The 13,660-nt window shown below is 44.9% G+C and overlaps 1 protein-coding gene across 2 annotated transcripts in view; it reads right to left on the bottom strand.

The window, feature by feature from the left end:
* SLCO3A1 (solute carrier organic anion transporter family member 3A1) overlaps positions 1 to 12,967 on the bottom strand; it is a 227,932-nt gene extending 214,965 nt beyond the window's left edge. Inside the window, exon 1 of one of the 2 annotated variants that reach the window (XM_073304210.2) lies at positions 12,575 to 12,967. In XM_073304210.2, coding sequence (XP_073160311.2) covers positions 12,575 to 12,748 — 174 coding nt within the window. In that variant the 5' untranslated portion in view covers positions 12,749 to 12,967. The remainder of the gene's footprint in view (positions 1 to 12,574) is intronic. The other variant, XM_073304209.2, reaches the window with a different exon arrangement.
* Between the last annotated feature and the right edge of the window lie 693 nt (positions 12,968 to 13,660).

Genomic DNA, 13,660 nt, shown 5'->3' with positions numbered 1-13,660 from the left:
GGATGGAGAATACTGTTTCCCAAATGGAAATTTGGCCAGGACACTGGAGTTAATACCAATACTTGTGCAAAAAGTACAAAAGGATCTTTAGTGACTGCAAGTGGTTAAGGCTTTCGTTTCAGGTCCAAAAGATGGCACCTTTCTCAGAAGAGCATATCCACCACTGGACTGGGGGAATGTACGCAATACTGTTTCAGCAGGATCAGGATTATTATCAAACCACTCACACCACTTCCAGTCCTGTCCTTGGAGGTCTCCAATCTAAATCCTGGTCAGGTTAGAAGGACATCATAGCCTTAAGAGCTATGGGTGCGCACTTTGCCAAGAGGATGGATACAGTTTAGAAAATGTAAAGCTTTGGGAGAGTGACTTTGAGATAGACTTTGCTAAGTGAGCTGTGACAATCAATTCTACCTGCCGGTGAGTCAGAAGTTGAGAACCAAGCAATAGGATTGAAAACTTAAATCCTAGCTCACATCTTTAGAGACCAAGAATCTTCCACCTGTTAAACATTGTATCTGTCTCCCTTACTATCTATTGATCTTTTTATAATCTGGTATCTTAAAATAAATGGTGCACAATACAAATGTCAAAGCAAAAAGTAAACATATCTTCACACTAAAAAAAACCCCATGAATATGGCACAAAAGTAGCTGGAAGAGTTCAATGAACATTAAAAGTACATCAGGGTGTTTTTCATAATTTTCCAAATGGTTTTCTTTAACTCGCCTTCTATAACTCCTCCTTGGAAACTTGACATTGAATCTTTGCATTCTGAATACTCCCCATTACATAGGTGTATGCACACACAAATGGGTTTTGTGCAGTGTTGCTGGTAAGGGCTAGACCACACACACACCAGTTTGTTATTGTAGCATTGCTTGTGGATGCACAGCAGGGATTTTTGTTTATTTTTTTTTAACATAGGTTCTCATGATAGTTTGGCTGCACACAGGTTTGTTATTGTAGAGTTGCTCATGAATGCGGGGCTGAACAATTTGGTTTGTTATTATAGGGTCTCAATCACTGGGCTGCACAGACACACGTTATTGTAGAATTGCTCACGAATAGTGCTAGGCAAAGATTTTGAGGGTGGGGGGGAACTTTTCACTGAAAAAAATGCAGATTCAGGTTGACTCGCACATTTTGAAAGTTCTTGTCAGGTATGCTGAATTGCTTTGATCAAAACAAACAAACAAGAGATCTGAATAAAATCCTTTCTAATTTTGGATTCCAAACAATTTTTGTTCCAAATTATACTTCAATTTTACTTTTTTTAAATGTTAAGGCCTCTTAAAAAATATCAGTTATTTGCACAGCTTTCCTTGCGAAAGCTGGTTTGTTACAGTAGGGATTCCATGAGCTTTGGGCAGGGCACACTCTGGTGCTGTAGCATCATGCACAAAGGTTGGCCTTCTAAAAAAAAGGAGCAAATTAAAAAAAACCCTCAAAATAGGATTACACCATAACTGCAAACAGATACAAGAAATATAAAGTAAGCTGACATTATTGCCTCTAAACACACAGTGTCTCTTTAAAAAGAAAGGAAAAATGCAGAGCGTGACATTCCATTTGCATTTTGCCCTTTTTGCCCAAATATGTCATACTGTGAACTTAGGCAGCAGTGAGGATTCTTCCTGGTGCTGCACTCAGGCCCTAGCGCCCACGGTCTTCAGGACTTCTGTCTGAGTGAAGACCGCACAATTCGGCCCTAACTCCTCTGTAATAATGACACTCAGCAATACACTAGTCCTCTGTTAATGTCATGCCAATTTATATTCTGTGGGTGAGAGGCCAGAAGTGGGTAGAAGTAGCAGCTAATTCACATCCTCCCTTTCAAAAAGGCATTTGCAGCACTTTTCCTGTTGGAGCTCAATGAAAAACACATTCATTGTTTAACAGGATGGGCTGTAAACCTGAGTAGTACAGTATTTTCTCATTCCATTGTTCCCTCACAGAATGGAAGTAATAAAGCAAACCTGTAGCTACATGAAATTTAGGGCCCTGTCCTGATCTTTAACGCAGAAATGTGTATCCATCAGTTTGTCACAATGAATCTAGGCATCATATGGAGCATAGTTTTCCTTGCTATTTTCTGCCCACCCAGCATTTAGGTGCTCATAGGCATCCGAGAATGTTTGAGCCTCACCAAATCTAAAGTAGACTCCAAATGCACTCAAGGGGAAAAATATTTACATTTCTGCTTATATGAATTCACATACAAATTCATCTGTTTCAGAGTGCACACGACATCAGGCCACAGTTGAACCTAGGTGCCAAGTGATGGTGCCACCTGGTTTCAGAGACAGTGAAGAAACTGAATAACCCCATGTGAAGTGAGTCATTCATGCTTTTTAGATGCTAGTGAGGGGGTGGGAGAAGGGAGAATAGATTCAGATTTTCAAGAAGAGATAGCTTAGTATGTGAAATAAATAGGATTGCCAACTTTCTAATTGCAGAAAACCTAACACTCTTGCCCCACCTCTTCTCTGAGACCTGACCCCCCACTCACTCCATCCCCCCTCCCTCCATCACTCACTCTCCCTCACGCTCACTCATTTTTACCCAGCTGGGGCAGGGGCTTGGGGTGCAGGAGGGTTCCAGCTGGGCGGGGGGCAGGCTCCGGGATGAGGCCAGAAATGAGAGGTTCAGGGTTCAGGAGGGGCTCTGAGCTGGGGCATGGGTTGGGGTGCGGGCAGGGTGAGAGCTCTGGCTGGGGATGCAGGCTCTGGGGTGGGGCCGAAAACTGGACACCTGGCAACCCTAGAAACATAGAAAAACAGAATTGTGAAAGTTAAAAACCAAACACCCAGCTTTTGATCAAATATTGTAGTACAGGGGTGGGCACCCTGCGGCCCATCAGGGTAATCAGCTGGCGGGCCATGAGCAGTTAGTTTACATTGACCATCGGCAGGTACAGCCACCCGCAGCTCCCAGTGGCTGCAGTTCACCATTTCCAGCCAATGGAAGCTGCGGGAAGTGGCACGGGCCGCAGGGATGTGCCGGCCGCCCCTTCCTGCGGCTCCCATTGGCCGGGAACGGCAAACCGCAGGCACTGGAAGCTGTGGGCGGCCGTGCCAATGTAAACAAACTGTATCTTGGCCCATCAGCAGATTACCCTGACGGGCCGCCTACGGCCCACGGGCCACAGGTTGCCCACCACTACTGTAGTATAACATTTGTTATTTCAAGTATTCACTCACACATAACTGAAATAGAACAAATCACCACTCATGCTTGTATCTGGGCCTGGCAGGTTTGGGTTTTTTTTAAATTTCAACTGATATTGATATAATTTTTCTACATTTGTGGGAAATTATAGGTGAGGGGTCAGACATTGGGGGAATCAGACAATTTAATGACAGAAGTTGCGATTCAAAAAATTAAAGCTTTATAACCATTCAAACACAGAACTGTCAACATCACCTGTCAAAATATAAACAGTAAATAGCCTGAGAAAGGCTGAAATCAAACTAAAAAGTTCTCAAACAGCATTGTTTTGCCTATCTGAAATGTCAATTATCGATGTTTATCAGTTTGTGTGGGTAGGGTGAAATCAATGTTTATTGGCATTTACTGATAAAAATCTAATCCTCCCAAGCCTAATGACATGTGACCATTATATGCCAAATCTAGAATTAAAAGGGAAAACACATCAAGTACTTTAGGCACAAAATTCAGCCAATTGGACATTACTTTAAAATGTATTTTTGTTCTGTATTTGTACTGTGCCTAGTACAATAGGGTCCTGATCCAAAACTGGAGCTGCCAGGCACTACAAATAACTATATAGAGTCTTCAAAGCAACATGCTCTAGATATAAAGGGCTGGTGTCAACTTGATTTTGGCCCAGAATTTACTTGAAATGCCAACTAAAAATATTTCTACAATTTCCCCCCAAAATCTTGATAAAAACAGCCTGGTCTGATTTTTACAAAAACTCCTCCCATTCCCCACAGTAGCAGAAACAAACATTGAGACACCAAGCACTAAAAGTGAAACTGTCTTAATTACTTTATATACTACAGTGATTGGTGTGGTATAAGGACCTCGAAAGAAGCAGCATTGTCCAAGAACTTTTTAATAAACACCATGGAGTGACAGTAAACTGGCAGTTTTAAATTTTTCCACTTCCAGTAAGCTCAGGTGCTATTACTAACGTAAGTGAAGAATTTAGATTGTTTATGATGTTAGGGCTTTCCAATGACATTTAAATCATTTTTGAAAAAAAAAATCTCCACCATTCTATTGCCAAGAGGAGGATTGTGGGGAAAGTAACTCATTATGTAGGACCTAAACAAATACAAAGTTCTGTGCTCCCATAGCTGTTAGCTAAGACCTGGTCTACACTTAAAACTTCGGTTGATAGAGCTATTGTGCTCAGTAAAAAAAAATTCATGCCCTCGAGTACCATCGCTGTGCCAACCCAGCCCTCTGTGTAGATCAGCGGTTCCCAAACTTGTTCCGCCACTTGTGCAGGGAAAGCCCCTGGCGGGCTGGGCCGGTTTGTTTATCTGCCGTGTCTGCAGGTTCAGCCAATCGCGGCTCCCAGTGGCCGCGGTTTGCTGCTCCAGGCCAATGGACGGCGGGACAAGTTTAGGAACCCCTGGTGTAGACCCAGTTAGGTCAACAGAAAAATGCTTCCATCAACCTAGCTACTGCTGCTCAGAGAGGTGGAGTTCCTACAGTGACAATGCCAATCTGCATCTGCACAGCAGGGTTATAGAGGCATAGCCATTCTATAGCAGTGTCCATAATGTAGGTAGGACATAAAAAAGCCAAACAACCAACCAAAAGTACCATGCTGTTCTTACAGTGGTGCTGTCATCCAGGAGGTAGATGCAGAAAACAAAAGATAAAGACGTGTTAATTTCAAGGTCAATTAGAAATGCAGGGAAATCAGATCCGTGATTGCCAAATGGGAAGGGACATCATCAGGGAAAACACATTTTGCTTTTCTGCTTCCTAAAACAGCAGGGAAGAAAAACAATACATACACAAACAACTCTGTCTCTTTAGTTACTGAGTTCTCCCTTTCATGCCATGAGCAGTCATTTTGAAATCCTTGATTATTGGAAGTGTGAGAGCCTAGGAGCCCCATTGTGCCAGATGCTCCAAAAACCAAGCTAAAAGACAGTCCCTACCCCCAGACAGGTCAATTATTATATGTGTAGCTTCACCAGCATACTAGCGTTTCAAGTGGGGCTTGGAAACAAATTGTTGGCTGCTGGATTCAGGACACCTGAATTCAGTTCCCAGGTCTGCGACACACTTGTGTGCCACTGGGAAAGTCATGTTTCTCATCCCTAAAACAGGAAGTATTATTGCACTCTTCTCCCCTCCTCTGTCTCTCTTGTCTATTTAGATTGTAAGGTCTTTGGGACAGGGATTGTCTCTTCCTATGGGATTTCAAGTTGGGATTTCCAGGCAGTACTGCTGGTGGGGAGAAGTGCCAGAGACTCCATGAATTCCACTCTGGACTTTTCTGTTGCTATTGATTTTACATGGAAAGCACTCAGACATCACGATGGGCAGCAGTATAAAGCCCAAGATAGATCAATACGGTGATACAAATAATCAGTATGAAGAGGAAGAATGGCTGGTGGTTATAGTGGTGATGTGGAATCAGGGCTCCTGGGTTCTATTTCTCAGTCTGCCACTGAGTTATGAAACCTTGTAAGTCTAAAACATCTCAGTACTTCACAATTTTGTTGGCCCACCTAGACAATAGAAACAGTAGTTCTTACTTACTTCAATCAAAGGCTTGTTTGGCAGAGAGGTAGAGTGCAAAGTACTGTCAAGTAGTACATATCGATTTCATACTATCGTATGGCTATTCATTGAAGTACCTGGCCAGATCCTCATCTAGTGTTAACCTGCATTTGTTTGAAGTCAATGGAGCTACACCAGTTCACATTTGCTAAGAATCTGCCCCATTAAGTACTACTTTAATTGTGTGTGGAATACACTTATGTTTGCTTGTATGAAAGGATGGTTTGGAAGCAGGGTAAATACATAAAGAAAAGAACAATTCTTCTTTCATACTGTACATACAGAACAACTCCACAATGCTCTTGGATCCAGTTCATTCTGCTGTCCAGTTCAAGGCCCCTTCAACCACTAATTATGTTTATAATACTTCAGGCCATTAAAATACACACAGATATGATTGGTCATTGCCATGCATATGTGAGGCAAAGGTATTTTGGAAGCTCAGGCTGGCCAAAGACAAGGAAAGCAGTAGAGGACTTTGGTCTTGTGATGGCTCTTAGTACTTTTAAGCAGCTGATCATTCCTCCAGAGATCAAAAGTACTTGTTGTGCCCCTAAGGAAAACAGCAGCAGAAGCTACTGTTAAGCATTTCTCTACTTAAAAAAAAATTAATTCATGAAACTAATCAGCCCAAACGCCTGCTATAGGATCAGACATTTAATCCTTTACACATTTAATCAAAAACCATAATCAAAACATGCATTCTGCAAAAGACAAAGAACAGACACGTACTATAGTATTCTTCATCTTTATAATGCTACCCATATAAATACTTATCTATTAGCAGCAAGTAAAAGAAGATCCCAAACCAAAATCCCAAATACGATCTCCCCCAAGCTTTAGGGGTGTTCAAAATCCAAGCCCAGATCTCGATCAGAATGTTGCAAATGATTTGCAGTGGTTTGCAATGCAAAAGCTTTCCAATGGGTCAAACCCAAACTCCTGATCTGAACATCCCCAGGAATTTGAAGAACATCCCCAGCATCTTGATCTGGATGGGGTTGATACCCATTTTGCAGTCACAGACCCTCTCTGGCCCCAAAATAAGAAACATCAGAAGGATCCTGACACAACAAGTAGAAACGTTATCAAACCAGCAGGTTTTGTTCAGTGCCAGAATGACTTTCAGCTGCAAAACAGACAATATTCTCTAATGGAAAAGGCGCATCAGAGACAGCTTCCCAGAAATAACACAGAAAAATGAACTGTAAATGACAACCAGACAATTCCTGGCAAATTCCATCCCAACCAAACATTTCTTTTCACTTTACATTATTTTAAAAAATACCCAAGTGGCAAACATATTAACTTTACAGGTAGTTCCTCAGCACTGCTAAGAAAGAAGTTTTAATGCAAATTCTCACTATAGGAAAATAATTACTTGAATCAAAATTATGTGATAAACTAGCAGGAGAAAGCTTGCCTTGTGGTTAAGCCAGTGGTCTGGAGCTCTGGGTTCCATTGCTTGCGTTATCACAGTCTGACCTCGGATGAATCAGTTGGGCCCTGGTTCTGCAGTATTTAACTCAATGGAAGCTTTGCCACTGAGTTCAATGAGCGTAGGATCAAGCTTCTGTGCCTCAGTTTCTCATCTGAAAAATTGGGATGATAGTTCCCTCCTCCCATTGTTTTTATCTGTCTTCTCTAGTTACATTGGGGGCAGGGAATGCCTCTTACTATCTGTCTGTACTGCACCAAGCGTGATGGGGCCTCAGCCTCAACTGGGACTTTGAGGTGCTACTGTAATACTGCTAGTATACTCAAAATATTTCTAAGAAATGTCCAATGAAGATCTGGATTCAAATCCTCCTCCCATGGGAGTTGGAGCATGTCTGCATCACTGGAACATCTTTTTTCTTAGTGACCTATAGTAAAATAACTGCATAATAAGTACCATGTTTGCTAATTGTTGGTGTCTGTGTGGGTTTTTTTTTTAAACTGACGCAAGCCAAAGATGTCAGAGCCAGCTCAGTTATGCTGGTCACTAAGAACTGTATTCTTGTGCCTAAGGGCAGAGTCTGGTTGAGGGGCTTTTTGATTGTGTATACCACTGCTGGAATCATTTTGATGATTATTTCTTCTTGAATTCGGCATTTAAAAAGCTTTGTAACATAATTCTGGATACAAAAATAAGAACAGGCTGAGTATTTCCTCAGATACCAAATGCAAGCACATTCCAATCTCATACAGACCTAAAGCACACTCAGTTTTGCACATATATTAAGGGGGCCTGTTGCCAGCTCCAGCTAACATTTATTCCATGGTAAAGCTCTGCAGAGGGAGTTGAGTACAGTCCTCTAAAGTTTTCTTTCAGGAAACTAAAAAACCAGTTTTGCATTCATTTCCATTTGAGCTCCAACATACTAAGAGGTTCCAAAAGTTATTTTTCCTTTGCATCCTTTACGCTAACCAATCCTCCTCCATCACTCGACAAAACACATGAATAACTGCATTCAAAGCTGTTTATAGCAAACAGACATCTCAGTAGATCCTTGTAAAAACAGGTGCACAAAAGCATAGTATTTTTCAAACATATTTCCCATATGTATGCCCGTTATCTAAACGGCCCTTGACTTCAGCAGATGTTATGTCCTCACAACTAGGTCAGTTTGCACTGGAGCTATCTGAGGCTAAAGACAGAGGAGAGAAAATTAAATTGTGCTCCTGCTCCACAGATGTTGGCTGTCAAACAGATCTCTTCTCGTACGCTAAAGCAATGAATTCACCACCAGTTATGCAGAGATTTGAGTGGCAGGGCGATAAAACATCTTGGTGATCAACCATCAGGTGCACTTGCTGCATTATCTCCACTTAAACTATTCCAAAATATAATGAAAGTAAGAGTTTAGGGAAATAACTGTTGCCAAGGTATCTGAATCAGCCTCATCTAAATCACTGTCACTGCGCATGGCCAGCATGACTGATCATACTGCTGCATTTGTTTGAAAGATCTTGGCTCCGGGCTTTCACTGTTCGTGCTATTGGCACTTTGTTCATCATACACACAAGTAAAGACAGTAAATCTCGGTTTTCACCTGTGGGCCTATGCTGCAGAAGAAGAAAAAAAATTCCATCTTTTCCAGTTGCTGCTTAAAATCTTGAGCCACTTGTTGGCAGCCATCTGCAGCAGGAAAGGCTGCCGTTGATGAGCTGTTCTTTCACTGCTGTCGATAAATAATTACCGACAAATTCTATTTTCAAAAAGGACACAGGACAATTTGACTAAGCCAAACAAATTTTTCAGCGAACATGCAAACAACAGGGAGCGTGCCCCAGCCTCAAAAATTAAGCATGCAGAGGAGGTTATCATTTGCATATGCGATGCAAAACAGGCTCATAATAAGGATAGGTACACACAGTCATTTCACATATGTAAATTACAGCAGACAAGTGCAGTGTAACTGACAAATGCTCTGGAAGGTAATGACCATCAAACTTTCCATAAGGTTTCACATATAATCTCAAAGAGACAGTCTGATTAAACATATACATCTACTACTTGGAGTCCTGGGGTATTTTGCCACTGAACTGAGCAGGACGACTGAGCTATATAGATGATTACTATAGAATCATAGCCATTCATGGTGCTTTACAGACACACACAAAAAGAGAGCCGTGAACACAGCAGCTACAGGATGGCTGGAGAGAGCATGTACACACACAGCTCATGCTTGTGTGGGTATGTAAATAAGATTAGATAATACACATGCAGAATCTGCACATATGTAAGACATTTTTTATTTCCCTAAGAAACCAGTGACCACTAGCAAATTCCATAGTGTCAAAGCAAAGCACAGCCAGGAGTGAGTTATTCAGTCAGGCCTAACAAGCAAGCTCCTGCCCCCCCGCTTTTCAGAAGTTAAGTTTTCCAATCATCCTCACTGTGTGTGTGACACAGCAGAAATGAATTCTGAGCAAGCCAGTCTGTCACTCCCCCTCTAAAAGGTAATTCCGCCCCCCCCCCCCGGCTCCAGGAGTTACAAATAACTAAGGAAAGTTATGTGGTCAAGCAAAATGGAACCATGAATGTGTTATTTGGTTATTTCTAACAAGGCAAAATAAGGAGTTTATTCAACTTCCCAGCAGTATTACATATTGTAATTATACCACATAGCATTTCCCTATTTGCTTTTCCTTCTCTGTTCTCAGTGGCTTCCTTCTCAGCCAGAGTTGTCACTCAGGGCTCAGTCTTGCGATCCATGCATGCTCATGCAAATAGTCCTTACTCGTATGAGTAGTTCCAATGGGTTAAATTCTGCTCCCAGCCACCTCTGTGCAATTCTGTAGTACTTCCACTGATTTCAATGTACAGTAGTTACTCCAGATTTTCACCACTGTTACTGAGAATAGGATTTGGGACACCTTGTCTGAATAAGGACCAGGTCCTCAGCCTTGACATCAGTATTTTATGAAACATTTCCCACGCATGCTCAGGGACAAGTTCAGCTCCACAGGTGATAGCGCAGGTGGGGAAATGCTAGTGTAGACGCAGCCATTTATATATTGCTCTTCAAATGAAATTCCACATTTGCATCTGTTAGTTGTACTAAAGACTGTCTGGTGTTTGTTGAGGCTGAATAATAAGTGATACAGGAAAGCAGCAGCTCTAATCACTGGCCTTGGTTCACGCTGTGGTATTTTTCATTGGCTAGTTGTCTAGTACTGTTTATAGATCTAGCTGGGTGTTAATGCAGGATATCCTCCTGTACAAGATAAAGTTTGACGATAGCATGCTGTTAAAAGAGATGGAGGAGGGTAAAATTTAGCAGGGCCTATGTCGAATTTATACCCCCAAAAGGCAGAGGTGCCAGAGTCTCCCTGAATTCCATCTGGAGCTTCACTGTTGCTACTGATTTTACATGGTCAGCATTCAGATACTACGGTGATGGATGTGCATAAACCCCTACGATCGTAAAAATTCACATGAATTCCCTCTACTGGTGCCGCTGAAAGCGAGACCATCTAAGTGGTATATTATTCCTTGGTTTATTAGTCTAGCATCAGGTTGTGCCTCACTCATTCACACTGACAGGTAGCTCCCACTGAAATCAGCATACCTACCCATGAAGTAAGATACTACTCAGTGCGAGTAAAGCATGGCACAATCTGTCACTTAAAACATTAAATATCCGTAGAAGCTCATATAATCTGATTTCATTGCTGAATGTAAAGTGTGGTGCATTTTATTATACATATATAAAGCTACATGCTTTGCTACATGGAAACAACTGCAAATTTTTATTTAATATGCTAGGGCATATTAATGGTGCTTATTATAGTTACATATCGGTTTAAGTTACTTACAGTCTACCATACTATGCGGGATGAGAGAGATTTTCAAGAACCTATTTAGAAACGCACGTGCCATGGGCTTTCAATTGGATCTATGCCCCTAAATCACCTAGGCTGTTTTGGAAAAAAAAAATCCCACTCATATTTACACACACTGAAAGAAGAATATGTTTCACTTCCGGAGGCTGTCCCAACACATATGCAAGGGTGTGCGTGTTTTTACAAAGGTGTCCCTAAGTTGTTCACACAGAAAGCAAACTCAGTTTGACGTACATCATTTTCTCACTCTTTTACTATTACCTCTGCCTTTGATACCAGACACAGGGAGTGTTGCACCTTCCCATAACAACAGACCTCATTATGTAGCTTCTGTGATAGACAATCTACAGCACTTTTACCTAACAGTAAAGATCTGGGATAGTGTTGACTAGCACAAGGAATACCAGTAACACAGGGGAGATGGAATAAATGCCCTATTCTATCTACTTCGTATCTATTCAACAGAACTCGGGCACTGTGACATTTGATCTCAGTTACCGGCCAGCTGGAAACCCAGCAACCCTACCGATCTATTCTGTACGCCCATTAAATGCGCTTGGGTTTGGAAACCAGCCCCCTTGTCTCCCTAGAGTTAGACAGGCAAGCGAACAAGAGACACAGAAGAAGGGTAACCCCTCAGCAGTGCTGAGTCACTTACAACAGCCAAGCATTTCACAGTTTAAACACGATTGCTCCCCCTTGGGATTTTGCAAGCCACGTTGCTGTGGGTTAACGGAAACACCCTTCCACTTCCCCTCGTCTTTTTCTGCAATCATCAAACACTTTCACAGAAGCGGCCGATAGGAAATTCACCTTTAAGCATTAGCCGGAGAAAGTACAGCGACTTGCAGCCGTTCATCAGGTATTGTAACTTTAGCCACCGCCGCAGTGGAAGATGGCTCTCGAGGAGAGGGGGGAAAAGGAAACCGCTACCCATACAGCCCGGGGCCCAGATCTGGGCCACACACTTCACCGCATCGAGCTTGTCTGTTGCATCGAACAATTGCGGGTTGCCAAGTGGGACGCACAGAAAGTGTTCGGTCAATTACGCGTGTGTGTCTGTCTGTCTCCCATTTACTGGCGGGGAATTAGCAGAGAACCGAAAGACACGAAGCGAAGCGAGGAGCACACCGCTCTGGCGCTACTAAATACAGAGCAGGAAGCGGAGGCAGGAGTGGATTTAGCGGAGACGGGTCACCCCGGCCGGGGCCAGGGCGCAGCGGCCAGCCCCGGCACTGGGGAGACCATACCGCATCAGGCTACCTGAGGATCGAAAGCCCAGCCCCAGGGTTAGCTCCCGGCCCTTTCCCCTCTGCAATCTGGGGCGCCAATGCCTCCCGGCCCCCTCCCCGATGGCTGGGGCTCTCCATCCCCTCTGCAGCACTTGCTGAGAGCCTCTTGCTCGGGGGCGGGGGGAGCGGATCCTGCTGTCCCTAGACATGCCCCGTGCCCGGGGCCGGCACACACTCACCAGGTAGGCGCCCACCGTGCCCTGGGCCAGCATCAGGGCGCACTCGGACACCAGGAAGATCTTGATGTTGGAGAAGCAGGAGACCTTCTTTTTCCGCTTCTTATTCCCCTGCGCCTCGTCCCCCTGCAGCTCGCCGCCGCCGCCCGCGGAGCCCCCGGGCTTCTTCCCCTGCATCCTTCCTCCGCCGCCGCTTCCCGGCGCCCAGCAGCTCCCGGCTCCCGCTGCTGCCGGGCTGCCAAGGCGCTGGAGGGGCGCAGCGGGGCTCCTGCGTCCCCGGCTGCTCTCCTCCGCCTCTGCCGGAGCGGGGTGTGCCAATCACAGCGGCCGCTGCCCGGCCCCTGCCTCTCTTCTGGCTGCCAGGGCCAGCTCCCCACCTCCTTCTCCGCTAGCCCTGCCTCCCTCCCTCCTTCCTCTCCTCCTCCGCGCACGGGCTGGCAGCGCCGCTCCCTCTCGCCAGCCCGGCTCCAGCCAAGCGCGCTCCCTCTCCTCCTGCGGCTGCAGCCGGCGGAGGGCGGGGAGTGGCTGTGTGGGGGGCAAAGAAAGGGGTTTGAGCCTGGGCTAAGGGGGCTGCTGGGCTGGCCTGTCCCGGGACAGACAGGGCAGGGAGCGATGCAGCCCCTCCCAGAGTCCCCGCGGCAGCTCTTAGCAAGGGGCAATGCCCATCGCAGCCCATTTCCCCACGGTGGCAAGAAGGATCCAGCTGCTGAACGGATCCAGCCAGCTCTGCTGCCCCGGCGACCTCCAGCTGCCCACCCGCTCCCTGGCACCCAGCAGCCCACAGCTCCTGGGCACTGACTGGTGGACCCCCGCTCCCTAGCCCACGCCAACCCCAGGCAGACCCCCAGCGCCCTGGCGCTGACCAACAGAGTCCAGACAATAAACAGACAATTCTCGGGCACCAGCCAAGGATTCAGGCAAACCCACTGCTCCCCTGCACATCGGTGGCGTCTCCTTTCGCGCCAGCACTCCCCAGGCGGCTGGTTATATATACTGACTGCGGGGTGCCTGCCCTTAGCGTGTAAGAGACCCCAGAAATATCGGATGGAGAGATTTTTTTTCGAGAACAGCCATTAGCCAGCTCCTTTC

Source organism: Lepidochelys kempii, chromosome 10, assembly GCF_965140285.1.
Source record: "Lepidochelys kempii isolate rLepKem1 chromosome 10, rLepKem1.hap1, whole genome shotgun sequence".
Lineage (NCBI taxonomy): Eukaryota > Metazoa > Chordata > Testudines > Cheloniidae > Lepidochelys > Lepidochelys kempii.
The sequence above is the reverse complement of the archived record's forward strand: the minus strand, read 5'-3'. Positions and strand labels throughout refer to the sequence as shown.